Source organism: Mirounga leonina, unplaced genomic scaffold (assembly GCF_011800145.1).
Source record: "Mirounga leonina isolate KUSES-001 unplaced genomic scaffold, KU_Mleo_1.0 Mir_125, whole genome shotgun sequence".
Taxonomy (NCBI): Eukaryota; Metazoa; Chordata; class Mammalia; order Carnivora; family Phocidae; genus Mirounga; species Mirounga leonina.
This window is the reverse complement of record NW_023270305.1, coordinates 45135468-45149608: the sequence shown is the minus strand read 5'-3', so window position 1 is coordinate 45149608 and position 14141 is coordinate 45135468. Positions and strand designations below refer to the sequence as shown.

Here is a 14141-nt window from a genome sequence, read left to right as displayed (position 1 = left end):
TTTTTACATTTTTTATAACCACCTTATTAAGATATGTCATACACCAGGGGCACCTGGGTGGCTCAGTTGGTTAAGCAACTGCCTTCGGCTCAGGTCATGATCCTGGAGTCCCTGGATCGAGTCCCGCATCGGGCTCCCTGCTCGGCAGGGAGCCTGCTTCTCCCTCTGACCCTCCCCCCTCTCATGTGTTCTCTCTCTCTCATTCTCTCTGTCTCAAATAAATAAATAAAATCTTTAAAAAAAAAAAAAAAAGATATGTCATACACCATAAATTCACCCTTTTAAAGTGTACTATCAGTGGTTTTCAGTATATTCAGAGTTGTGCAACCATCACCACTATCTAATTTTAGACCATTTCATCACCTGTCCCAAACCCCACAGCCATTAGCATCACTCTCCACTCCCATCCCCTCAGCCTCTGGCAACCATTAGTTATTATCTCCCCTTTTTTATTGCGGTAAAATACTACGTAGCATAAATTTAACATTTTAACAATTTTTGAGTGTACAGCTCCATGGCATTAGGCACATTCACACTGGTGTGCAACCATCACTACCATCCGTCCCCAGAACTGTTTTTCATCTTCCCAAACTGAAACCCTACACTCATTAAATGACTCCCTCCCTCTGCGTCCCCTCTCCCTGCCCCTGGCAACCACTCATCGACCTTCTGTCTCTACGTCTCTGACGACTCTAGGTGCACCTCACTTCAGTGGAATAATATACGGGAAGGCTTGTAAGAGGGCACCGCTGGCGGCTGGCAGCCACCGTCTTCTGTGAGGCTATCAAGGACACTGAGCTTTCAGGCTGCTGAGGCCAAACCCCACGGGAGGCTCCGAAATAATAATGTGAATTTAATTACCAGTATAGTCATCAAAGTTGACTCTTCCTCTCATCGTGTTCACAACGGACTCTGGCTGCTCAAAAATTTCCTTCTGCATAAATGAACTGAAGTTACCTGAAGTAACATAAATTACATCATTAATTTATGTAATTAAGAAATCTGTACCAACTAAAGTCTACCTTTTGTGACATAATCTCAGTAAATGAAACAAGAGCTCATGCAATAGAGTACAATATTCACATATGACATTTTGCCCTATGTGAAGAAAAATGAGGAAAACGCGCTTTCTTAACTTCATACCTAAAATATGCCGTTAGAACAAAACAGAGGAGGGGTACAGACTTAAGTCTGAGTCAGATCTAGGTTCAAATTATGGTTCTATCCTTGAACACCTAAATGGCTCTAGGGAAATTACTTCATCTGTAAAATAAGAAGAGCAACTATTTCACAGCACTGTAGTGTGTTAATATAGGAGAGACCTGACATGTAGCAGTTATGCAATAAATGTTAGCTTTTAGCCCACCTCGACCCCATCAGAAAGGAGAATAAAAATCATGACCGCAAATAATCTTAACAGTTAACAACAGCAAACACTATGTAGGCCTAAGTGTGTCAGGCACTGTTCTGAAGGCTCTATACATCAATTAGCTCTCTTCATCCTCAAAACAACCTTAATGAGGCAGGTCCTATTATCCCCATTTATTTATATATGAGAAAACTGAAGCACAGAAAGAATAAGAGAGGAATAAAGAACAGAACACAAACTATGCTTATAAAGTATCTTAAAAATATCAACTACTATTTAAATAATCAATCTCTTTTTTAACATTAGAAACAACAAACCACGAATTAGTTTGAAGAACTACTTTAAGACCAGCAGGTAATTTTTCCAAAGAATCATCCCTTTTCCTGGGGTTCTCCCCTCACTAATTGTGTGGAAGATTTCAGTCAACACTGTGTCACCAGATTCCTACACTACCACAGCAAGTAGAAGGTCTCCTTTCCATTAAGAACACCAAGCTACCACATGACAAAAACTTTCACCCTTCATGATCTGCTGGAGTTCCATCTGGAGGGTCTGCACAGCTCGTCCAGGGTGGTCCCCTGCAGTTCGTTTAATCCGATGGATAGAAAGACGGCCGTCCACCACCGCTGCAACATCGTCATCTTCAAGAAAGATGACACGATTGGTATGTTCTATGACGGCGCTATAAAATGTTCAAGAAGATATTACAATCAATAATCAAGGATGATTATTATAACTAAAACTATCATTAGGACACACGGACCAAGTTTAAATACAAACTTGGGGCACCTGGGTGCTCAGTCAGTTGAGCATGTGACTCTTGATTTCGGCTCAGGTCATGATTCAGGGTCGTCCCGCGCTCAGCGGGGATTCTGCTTGAGATTCTCTCCCTCTCTCTCTCAAATAAATAAATAAATCTTTAAAAATAATATAAAATAAAAAATACAAATCTATCACCCTGCAGTATCTCTGATAACTTTCTGGTTAGCAAAGCCATTCCCTACAGGGCAGTGGGCAGTGACTGTGGACAATGAACAAAAGAATCTCTGTGCAGCACCCTACACCAAATTAGACTCGAACAAATCAGAAACCGTGGCTATTTCCTCCTCATTCTATCCCGAAAATCCTTCAATTTTAACTCCTAAATATTTCTCAAAGCCTCTCTCTATGTCCACGACCACAAGCCAGTTCAAGCTACCATCAGCTCTTGGCTGAACTACTGCAGCAACCTGCTAACTTATCCAACCACAGTCCCCCCTCTATCCATTCTCTGTTTCTGCCAAAATGAGTACCAACAGGTAACTCAAACCAACATTTCTCTCACCCAACAAACCACTTAATGGCTTTCCTTTGGCTTTTCTGAAAACAACAAAACACTTTAACACACCCTACCTCCTTCCCTAGCCTCCTCTCCCACCAAACTTCCTCTGTTCCAGCCATACTCACACCCATCCCAAGCTTTCACAGACTGATCTGCAGAAAATGTTCCTCCCTCTACCTCTTCACCTAACTCCTAACATCTCCTTATCTCTCAAGTGTCACTCTCTTAAATAAATTCACCCATAGGAGGGTAAGTCACCCTGTTACAGGCATTCTGTCGCTCTTGTCACAGTTGGAATTCTATACTTGTATGATTGATTAAAATTTGTCTTCTCCGGGGCACCTGGGTGGCTCAGATGGTTAAGCGTCTGCCTTCGGCTCAGGTCATGATCCCAGGGTCCTGGGATCGAGTCCCACATCGGGCTCCCTGTTCCTTGGGAGCCTGCTTCTCCCTCTGCTTCTCTCTCTCTCTCTGTCTCTCATGAATAAATAAATAAAATCTTAAAAAAAAAAAAAATTTTTTTTTTAAATAAAAAATAAAAATAAAAAAAATAAAATTTGTCTTCTCCATTAAGGAAAAGCTCCTCAAGGACAAGCGTTTATAATATATATACATACATATCTTTTTTTTTGAGATTTTATTTTTTTTGGAGTAATCTCCACCCCCAACATGGGACTCGAACTCACAACCCTGAGATCAAGAGTCACAGGCTCCACTGACTGAGCCAGCCAGGCCCTCCTCGGACAAGTATATTTTTATTTTTACTCACAATTATCTCCTAAGCCTAGCACATGGCTTTGCTCAGAATGTTCAATATGAACGTATGAATGAATGACAAAAGGATAAGCTTCTGCAATTTCCAGTTTATTAAAGCCGTAACAGTCAATTCTGTAACAAACCTACTTAATGACAACAATGATACATCCTAGCACTGACTACACTCCTGCAAAGATTAGGAAACAGTGAAGCTTATTCTCCCACAGAGATGATGCATTCCCGGCAGTCCTAAGCTACGACACTTTCTCATCTTCAGATGCCCTCACTTTCAGGCACAACGAAGGACTCAAATGCTTGCTGGCAACTTGATTCCACTCAATCCTCACCACTGTTAGTATTCCATTTATAAATGCATCTAAGCATCCCATGGTATTTCTCGCTCTAAATGTCTTAGTCTAGTACTATTTCTTTTATAAAAATGATTATGTTGCAAATTACTTCCGAATTAAAAAAGGCAAGTGTCTTTATTGGACTAAAACTATAATGGTTTAGCAAGCATACTGTAATTGGTGGGACACTAAGCCATTCTGTTCCCCAATCTAAAATCTCTCCTCCCCCATAAAAACCTGGGTAAGGCTCCAGAAAGAAGAGGAAAAATAATACAAGAGCTCAGAGTAAATATGCAGGAACAAGTCTCAAGGACTGTTCTCTTTTCTCAATAAACTGACCAACGGGCTTTGAATTGAGAGGAAAAGTATTCTTAGAACCCCATCTCCAAAAAGGACACCTACATTTTCCCTAATCGACAAAATTCTCCCACACGGGATGACTAGATAGGTACAAAATGACTTTTGGTTTCAGTAACATGAGAAGTTTTACTGAAATTTTCTGAACCAATGAAGGAAGCTCACCTCGCATCAGAAGCAAAGTAATATTCCACTGCCTTTTCTTCAACAGGGAAAAGGCAAGTTGTGCTGTCCACGCGAGAGAGACTGCAGCTTCCCTTCTTGTCCTTCCCTAGAGCACGGAGTTAACATAAATCAGCAATCATGTGGGAAACCATGACCAATGTGTAAATAGACCTAATTTTCTATAAAATCAACAAAAAACCATAGCAACACAAAATAATTTCAGCAACTTTAAGATGCTAGGTTGATCACCTTATTTCCATGCAAAAAGCCAACAAGAACAACAGACACAAAGTATAGAGTGAAACAGCAACTATCCAAGAGAGCATGGCAGGTAAGAGTGCTACATTACAAATTTTAAAACAGAATATTTCTTTTCCAGGTAAAAGGCAAATAATTCACTAATATCACTCAAAGTATGTATCACCTAATTTTAATTTAACTTCATACAAAACTTGATAGAATACATATAAGTTTATGTAACTAAGCTTATCATAAAAATTACATTAAAAATATCAAAATTGTGCAATGAATAAAATGAAGACTGATGGCATATTAATTTTTATTATCTTAAAACTCTAGATTTTAACAGTAAGTCAGCACAACAAATCAAGTTGTAGGCTACACTAATTCTGATTTCAAAACAAAACAAAGATACTTATAATTCTCTAACCGTCATATACCATATGTGGCACCTACTGCTAAGGACCGGAAATATCATAAACCTAGAACCTCTTCTTTCTTAAAATTGGGTTTTCTTATATTTCTTTTAAATTAGGATAAAATACGGTCCTTCTGCAATAATAATATCCTTTTAATCCTAGAACTTTAGAATTCTGGCAGCTCTATTTGTCAAGTCATGAATGAAGAATTTTTTTCCTTTTTGCTCATTTACAACAAAAGTCAAAACTGGAAAGCAAAGTGAAGTTTGACAAATTAGCCAAATATAGGGGGAGGAATCCATTAATTGAAGACTATATAAATGTCACAGAGACCAAAAAAAAAAACACCTTTTTCTGAGATCAGGACATTTACAGACCTTGTAACTATGGACACAATGGCCAGAGGACACAATAAATATACTTGTAAAAATTCATATTGTATCTATCCTCTAAAATGCACGTCTAGAAAGACTTGCTTATAATGTACATCCAAAGTCCTCCGCAATCGTGCTAGTATGATGTGTCTTAGACATGAAAATAAAACAGTTCTTTAGCTCTTTCCATCCAAATTCGATAGCAAAAAAAGGTATCACACTTTAAAAAATACGTATAAGATGACATCCTATGACTACAAAAAGAGAAAACAGATCGGTGTTTGCCAAGGCCTGGGTATGGGAACAAGGACTGGCTACAAGGCTCCAGCTGGAGGGAACTTTCATGGGGATGGAATTGTTCTGTACTTTGATCATGGTGGTTATACAACTGTTTGCACTTGACAAAACTCATGAAACTGCACATCAAAAAGAGTGAATTTTCCTGATGTAAAAAATTACATCAGGAATTAAAAAATATACAGAAGGATAGCTTAGCACTGATATTTTCAAAATAAATACAACCAGCTTTAAGTTATACAATGCCCTGATGGTGTCAAGTTTCACTACATTCCTTCTCCAGATATTTATTTTTCAAGTAACAAGGTATATTTTATTATTATACCTAGAAGGGATTAAGATACCATTGCCTATTTAAATGAAAAGAACATTACCACCTGATACCTATAGGACTCTTACAATCTATAAAATGTTTTGCTGTACATCGATTTTCTCATCTGATTTGAGTGGAACACAATCATTACCATCCCCCCCCTTATTCTGTCAGTAGTTACAGCTGGAGAAAATAGCAAAAATCTAAAAGCCCCCTTTAGACAGACTCTTCAATAAGAGGCTAAACTTTGGAAACTAAACTTTGCTGAGCCACACATTATCTACCTACTAGGAGCTAGAGAAATAAAGGTTACTAAAATGTAATTCATAATCTTAAAAAGATGTCTCATGTTAAGTTTTTATTCTAACTTCTTAAGACCTTAGCCAATGTTTTTCCATTTTTTTTTTCTAAGAGCAGCCTAAGAAAATGTACAAGGTAACATAAAAGTAATGTATTCAAGAGCAGGATTATTAACAGAAATCTGGAACTCTGGATCCAAAATCCTGTACTCTTACTGGTAAACTAGTTTTTCTTCTGAAAAGGGAAGGAGAGAGAGGGTAAGAAGAAATCCTAATATTTCATGACTGAAGGCTACGTAAGGAACAAACTTTCTGTTTTAGATAAAAGAGTTAAAGCAGCCACTATCTAAAGATGAACAGGTTTAGAGTCCTTTGCTAATTTTTTTTCAAGAAACCAAGAATTATACGTTAATAATAGGGGTTTCAATTTTCTGAATTTACCACTCCCTTTTACTTGGAAATCTTTTAATGATAAGTAAATGAAAAGAGCATGCCATTTGTTTTCTGTCTAATTATATCAATAAAATGATCCAGAATTTGTATGGCTGAAAGTCCTATAAAGAAAAATAAACTTCAAACAAACAAAAAAAAGACTCCAACTTCAAACAAGGCAATCAAGATGTTGAATGTAAATCTAAAAGTAAAATGTCATGCATAAAATAAAGATCATTTAAACGTAATTTAGTAAAAAGTTAGGATAAATTAAATAACTACCACTGAATTCAATCTACAACAGCCTAGCACACAATGCTCTTTTCCCAATCTAAACATCTTATTTATAATAATGTTATCTTACACGATTTTAATTAAAAAAAAACTTTATAATTTCAAATCTCAGAAATTTCAAAAAACAAAAGCGGTTTTCTAAATGCCAAAAGCAGACAGACAAAATATACTCTGCAAATTAGAAAAATGTCAAAATATGTTCCCCCATAAAAAAGCACATTTTTAGAGGCCCAGCACATTCATTCACTCCAAGAACAAAGAATTAGTAAAGAATGAACAAAAGAGGATAAGATTCCTCCCCATCCATGCAGAGTGCATTTCCCACCTCTTTCTCCCTGTGATCCCCACCGTGTGAATTTTGATCCAATCTGAGTCCTAGCTAAGGATATACAACAGAAAAAAATTCTCCTCGTCAGAGAAATCACAACAACAAATCCTTTTCATATCTAGACAGAACTATATACACATATGTGTGGATCTGACCAAAGAGGCATTTATTTCAATTTAATGAACACAATTCTTTATATCTACTGCACTCAAATTTATAGTTTCCTCTTGGCATGACATAGGAAGAGTTTTTACCTGTTCTGTAGAGTATTGGAATGTGATCAGTAGAGAGTTTATGTTCACTTCGTACACCAATCAAAAGAGGGCTACCTCGTCTGTTAGTGCAAAATTACACAGAATTAAATCATTTTCATAAATAATGCACAAATATAAATTTTCATGAGCCAACATTCGTCAAATAATGCTTAAATTTTCCCTCTAAGCTCAACTTCAGGTATAACAAAATAACATAAACAGAATTTTTAAAAAAATAGTAACAGGGTCAGCAGACTATGCTCCCGAGGCCAAGTCTGTCTATTTTTGTTACACAAGAGTTTTACTGGAACACAGCCATGCTCTTTCTTTTCCCTATTTTCTATGGCTGCTTTCAGATACAATAGCAAAACTGTGGTGCTACAGAGGCCATATGGCCCAGAAAGGCTAAAATATTTACTCTCTGGCCCATTACAGAAAAGTCTGCCAATGCCTGTTCTAGAACAGTGTATTTGAAATGTTTCTCCTTTTTAAAATGTCAAATGGAACCTTCCTTTCAACTGTACACGGAATTCTGATGAATGTTTAGCACTTTCTCCTTAGTCACCTCGCCTTCATATTAAAAATAGCTCTTTCGGGGCGCATGGGTGGCTCAATCGTTAAGCGACTGCCTTCGACTCAGGTCATGATCCCAGGATCCTGGGATCGAGCCCCACATGGGGATCCCTGCTCAGCAGGAAGCCTGCTTCTCCCTCTCCCACTCCCCCTGCTTGTGTTCCCTCTCTCACCATGTCTCTCTCTGTCAAATAAATAAATAAAATCTCTAAAAAAAAAAAAAAAAAAACAGCTTTCTTGCCAAATATTAGGGCTTCTCACTGTCCTACTAAAAAGGACGTCATGATCAGGCCTAAACAGCTTCGCAAAAGTAACGATGGGACAATGATCTAGGAATCTTTTTGGAATATATACTTCCAAAAAATATGGAGAAAGTTAATGTTTGGGGCCTGAAACTAGAGAAAACTCAATATCCAAATTCACAAAGTAACAATGGTGTCCCACTACAGATAAAAGGCCAGTTATAAATGCCAAAATATATTTGCTTTATTAACAGATTCTGTTAAATGGAAGAGTGGTGAAAAACGAACAAGGAAGAACATATGAAAACAAATATATTCACATGGCATCTCTGAGAAAGGGCAAGTCTTTACAGTGAAAGGGTAATCATTGTGTACAGAAAACACAACTTATAATTCAGATGTTTCAAAATACATATAATTATTAGTCATTATTAAATTTGTATGTACCTTGTGCCAACTGCTTGGCCAGGAAAATGAACACTTTTAAATACCAGTGCAAAAGCACCTTCCTGGAGGGGAAAAAAATGCATTAGCAATATTTATTATAATCAATTATCAAATGTGAAATGCCTAAAACATATTGGCTTCAGCACAGAAATTTTTTGTTTACACGCTGCTCTTTGGCAGTAGGTTATAAACAAGTCTAAAATTTCGGTAGACACTTATTCCTGAGGTTTGGTGTATCCAAGACACACTTTTTAACCAAGCCCACTCTTGAAATATACTCAATAGATAATAGCTCCACAGCAGACTATTTTGTACCTGTTTCTCAACAGATACATCCTATCTCCCATACTATGCATTAGAATGCAGGGAAGAGAGAATTAGAAAAGATTCCAAGCTCAATATCCAAAACCTATTCTCCGGTCCAGTGATTTTACACCACTGCTAACTTCCATGCTTGTTGACCTTGATACTGGAGATAAAAATATACACAACCACAATTATTAACATGCATTATCATACCACCTCCTCAAACCAACCTCCTCAGGGACCGGGCCTAAGGCAATCAAGAGTGAATAAAAGAGGAACACGAGGTAGGAGAGAACACAGACTGAGTTATATAATGAGTAGAAACAAGAAAAGGCTGGAAAGGCACAATACTCTGCCTTGAGTAAAGGGAAGGAACAGGCCTCTATCTTCTCCATCTTCCTGACTCATCCATTTGCTGCAGGTATCATCAGATTTGAGTAGAGGGAGGAAGTGAGGGTTAGACCTTCAGAAGGAAGTGAAGGGCTTTTAAATGGGAAAACTAGAGTTATGAATGGGGATGGGGGCAGAAATCACAATGCATTTGGACTTCTGTGGATCTTTGGTATCTTTAATCTTTAACTAGGACAACTGGGATGGGATCAAAAAGAAGGCCATTTTTTTCTTGGGCTGGGAAATACTTTACTACAGTGTTATGAGGCCAAGGAAAAGTCCCCATAAGGGAAAACGAGGAGTTGATTATACTGGCTCAGAGACATGCAGACATTATCCCACGGTAGAGTGTACATTTTATTGAAGCTACTCTTGTGCTAAGTTACTGACTGAAAAGAATACTTGAATGAGTAGGAAGAAAGCGATGAACCCCGACTGTGTCTACCATATTCATGTTTGGGTGGTATGTTTAGGTTTGTGGGTATGTGTGCGCACACATAGCTTTTGGACAAACTCTTTGATTTTGGATTATTTTTAATTCCCATGACACTAAACTATAGTGAAAGAAGTAGAATTTTAAGTGTGTGGGAAGGAAGGGGGTCAATCAAACAGTCTCTCAAAATTATTCAAGCTGAATATTAATATATATATAGGAAATAAAAGCCAAAAATATTTAAGAAATTAGTATAGTTTCTGTTTATCTTAATTTTAAGAGTTTGTTGTGATTAACGCTGGCAATAATTATAAAGTGTGGTTTAATACCAATTGTTGGATAACTCTCTCCACCAAGGTAGTAAAACTGATGTCTTGACTTTCCCGATTGTCATACATGTACTTAACAAGCTTGGCAATTGTCTCTGTGTCTGTTTCAGATTCAAAGTCATAGCCTTTGCTTTCCTGAAATTAGAAAGGGAAAAAAAATTGACACATTTAAGGAAATAGTCATGATATCCAAATCTTTCTTCCTACAGAACTTTTTTCCTCAAAAATTTCACTAACCAATTTCTAATATTTTTTCAACACCATACCCCATTACCCATTGTTCAAAATTAAAGTCACCATCTAATCATAGTGTACCCAAAATGGTGAGGTATTTTGTGTAATTTTGAATATACACTTATAATTATATAAATCTATATATATGCCACATACAAATTAGTAACATTTTAAATAATTAAAGTATAATATATAACAGTCACAAAACAATAATTCCATAATGAATATAATGATTCTTTTGTGGATAATGAAATTGCACTATCCAACACAATAGTCATTAGCTATAGTGACTATTTTTTTTTATTTTTTTAAGATTTTATTTATTTGAGAGAGCAAGAGTGAGAAAGAACATGGGGGGGGGTGGGAGGGTAGAGGGAGAAGCAGACTCCCTGATGAGCAGGGAACCTGACTCGGGGCTCCACGCAGGTCTCAATCCCAGGACCCTGAGATCATGACTTGAGCAGAAGGCAGCCGCTTAACGGACTGAGCCACCCAGGCGCCCCATATATATGGCTATTTAAATTTAAACTGATTAGGGGGCACGTGGCTGGCTTTGTCAGTAGAGCATGTGACTCTCTTACTCTCAGGGTTGTAAGTTTGAGCCCCACATTGGCTGCAGAGATTATTTAAAAATAGAATCTTTAGGGGCTCCTGGGTGGCTCAGTTGTTAAGCGTCTGCCTTCAGCTCAGGTCATGATCTCAGGGTCCTGGGATCGAGTCCCACATTGGGCTCCCTGCTCCGCGGGAAGCCCACTTCTCCCTCTCCCACTCCCCCTGCTTGGTTCCCTCTCTCGCTGTCTCTGACAAATAAATAAAAAATCTTAAAAAAATAAAAATAGAATCTTTAAAAATTTAATTTAAAAAAATAAAAATAAATTTAAACCGATTAAAATGAAATAAAATTTCAAATTTAGTTGCTCAGTCACAGCAGACCAATAACCACATGTGGGTGTTGGCTACTATATTGGACAGCACAGATAGAGGCTCCCAGCGCCGCAGAAATTTCAATTGGACAGCCCCAAGAGGCACTCAGGAAGGTCATCACTATGACTATTACTATATAGTACATGGCTATTTAGGGCAGAGAAACTTCATTTAATCTGTCCTAATTCTTCTTATATATCCCAGAATCTTTTAAAAATGATAAGGTCTCTCACAATGCAAAAGATGTCCTCCCCACCCCAAATTCCAATTTTATTCGAGTTTTGGGGTCATTTATAATAAAGCCAATAATTATTTCCTATTCACATAAGAAACAAAACTATTTCACTGTCAACAAAGACAAGTCCAGTAAACCACATACCCTTGTAACCATTATTTGATCATATCTAGATGGTGCTGCACATTTCAACAAACCACTTCACTACTTTCATTAGAACTTTCTCAAAGCCTGTGTCTTTTTGGGTCACTTTACTTACCAAAAACTTTTTCAAGTCTTTGTAGTTGGTGATAATGCCATTGTGAATAACAATGAATTCTAAAAGAGATAAAAATTATTCATGACAAAAAATTATAGGCTGGTAAACATTATAAATAGCCAGTACTGTCAGATTTTTCTCAAGTCAAAAAATTTGTCACATGTTATAATTCCAAGTATAATCAAGTATCTTCTACTTTTCATTATCAGATTATCCTCGGGTAGATCAGCAGCATTATTTATGTGGTTTAGTGGAAGCACACAGTGCTGGGGATGTGGACATAGAGGGGAAATATAATAAACTGGGGTCTAGAGACATCAACTTCATTTGTGGCTAAACTACTAAACCCAATGTTACCATATGAAAGGGGCAAATTTCCTGGGCCTGTTTCTTCATTTGCAAAACAAGAAGGCTGAATTATATAACTATTACTCTCGCTTCTTTGTTCATTCATTTTTATCCATAAAAATTTCCTAAGTTTAAAGTGAAAGACTTTCAAACTAAAACAATTACCTGATTTACATTAAACGAGTTTAAGAACTGAAATTAAAGAATAAGAAAAACCAGTTATTCAGATTTATAGTGAAATTTACTTAGGTGAGGTCCAGACAATTCTTAACATGTCAGATAAACTGATGTTAAAACAGTATTCCAAAATCAAATACATACAGAGTGGTATAATTTTCATCTTTTTTGATTAAATAACTGAAAAATATAAATGCAATATTTTAAATCCATGAGTTTATAATAATAAAAGAAACTTGTTCATCTTAGAACATTAGAACCACTTCATTTTTGAAAAATGGTAAATAAAGTGGAAAAAAAATCAAACATATATCCTGCCCTTCCTATACATAATCTTTAAGTCTAGGTAACTAAACAGTTAGATATGGAGAAGTTTCTCTTTATAGAAGTATGTGAGATAAGTGAAAAAGGAATGAGAGTATTTGACTATCACCATTTTACAAACCCCTAAAGAAATAATTAATGTTGGCAATGATCATCTATGGCCACTAATAATACAAAAAGAAAAATGCCCAAACATCATATACCTCCAGATGTAAATCAATACCATACCAATCTATAGTAAAGAGCAGAGATGGAGAAACATGGTAATGATACCATGGATGCATACAATTAGCAAGATCTAGACTGTAGGAAAATCTACAGGACAAACACCACAGTAATCTGCAAGGAAAAAGGAGACAAAGGGAGAGCTTCCAAAATAATCTGGGTGGAGGGGTATAGAGAAATATAACGGACTATGTATTAATAAATGTTAAAGCTGGGTGACAGACACATCTGATTCTACATACCCTCTACTTGTGAATATGTCTGAAACTTTCCAGATTAAAAAAATTAAAATAACAAAAGCATAAGAGCCTTCATTCTTCTCCCATTATTGACCCCTCTACAATCATTCCAAAGCATGTAGAATGTGTCCATACCATTATTTTTATCAGAGCGCTGGGGATGGCTATTGACAGGATTGGGTTCTCCATGTGTTGCCCAACGGGTATGCGCTATTCCAAGGTGTACATCAAATTCTATGTCCAAGTCCATATCCTGTTGTTCTGAAGAATATGAAAAATTCCATTATTAAATCACGCTGTAGAGATAATGCTAGAAGGTATATTTAAATATAATTATTACAGTGCTGCTCACCTGAAATATACAATTATTGAAACTGAAGATCAGCCATATTCAAAATAGTAATTAAAAGATTCAGGAGTTAATGCAGCTCAAATATTTAGGGCAAATGAATCCAATAACAACCAGGGAGATAAAGCAAATGTGATAAAGTACTAACAACTGGTAAAACTAGATGAAGTATATGGATGGTTAATGCACTATTGTTTCCACTTTTCTGAAGACTTGATAATTTTCAAACTGAAGGATTATGGACAAAAAAAGTTAATGTGATTTTTTTTAATCTATATTTAATCTCTGACTTGAAAAAAAACAGTACTGCTTTAACTAAACATGTAAAAATAAATTCACATTCTCAGTGCCACACAACCTTATGACTGCAATTTCTTTGGTCCTCAGTGAATGTAAACATATCTCACAATATAAACTGCAATTATGGAGAGCTTCTAAAATCAAAGAATAGTCTTTGAGAATAGAACACCATGAAAGTATGGGGTTATATAAAGGATGTTCCTTTATCTTGAAAAGCAGCTATTCTGATTCCTTTTCCC

General features: G+C 36.6%; 1 protein-coding gene across 2 annotated transcripts in view; it reads right to left on the bottom strand.

Annotated features, from left to right (window-relative positions):
* GFPT1 (glutamine--fructose-6-phosphate transaminase 1) overlaps nt 1-14141 on the bottom strand; it is a 57893-nt gene that overhangs the window by 24676 nt on the left and 19076 nt on the right. The window contains exons 4-12 of one of the 2 annotated variants that reach the window (XM_035001387.1): nt 13389-13514; nt 11941-11999; nt 10289-10423; nt 8831-8892; nt 7569-7648; nt 7312-7365; nt 4319-4424; nt 1888-2051; nt 862-957 (exon numbers count right to left, since the gene is read on the bottom strand). In XM_035001387.1, the coding sequence (XP_034857278.1) occupies nt 862-957; nt 1888-2051; nt 4319-4424; nt 7312-7365; nt 7569-7648; nt 8831-8892; nt 10289-10423; nt 11941-11999; nt 13389-13514 (882 nt within the window). The remainder of the gene's footprint in view (nt 1-861; nt 958-1887; nt 2052-4318; nt 4425-7311; nt 7366-7568; nt 7649-8830; nt 8893-10288; nt 10424-11940; nt 12000-13388; nt 13515-14141) is intronic. The other variant, XM_035001388.1, reaches the window with a different exon arrangement.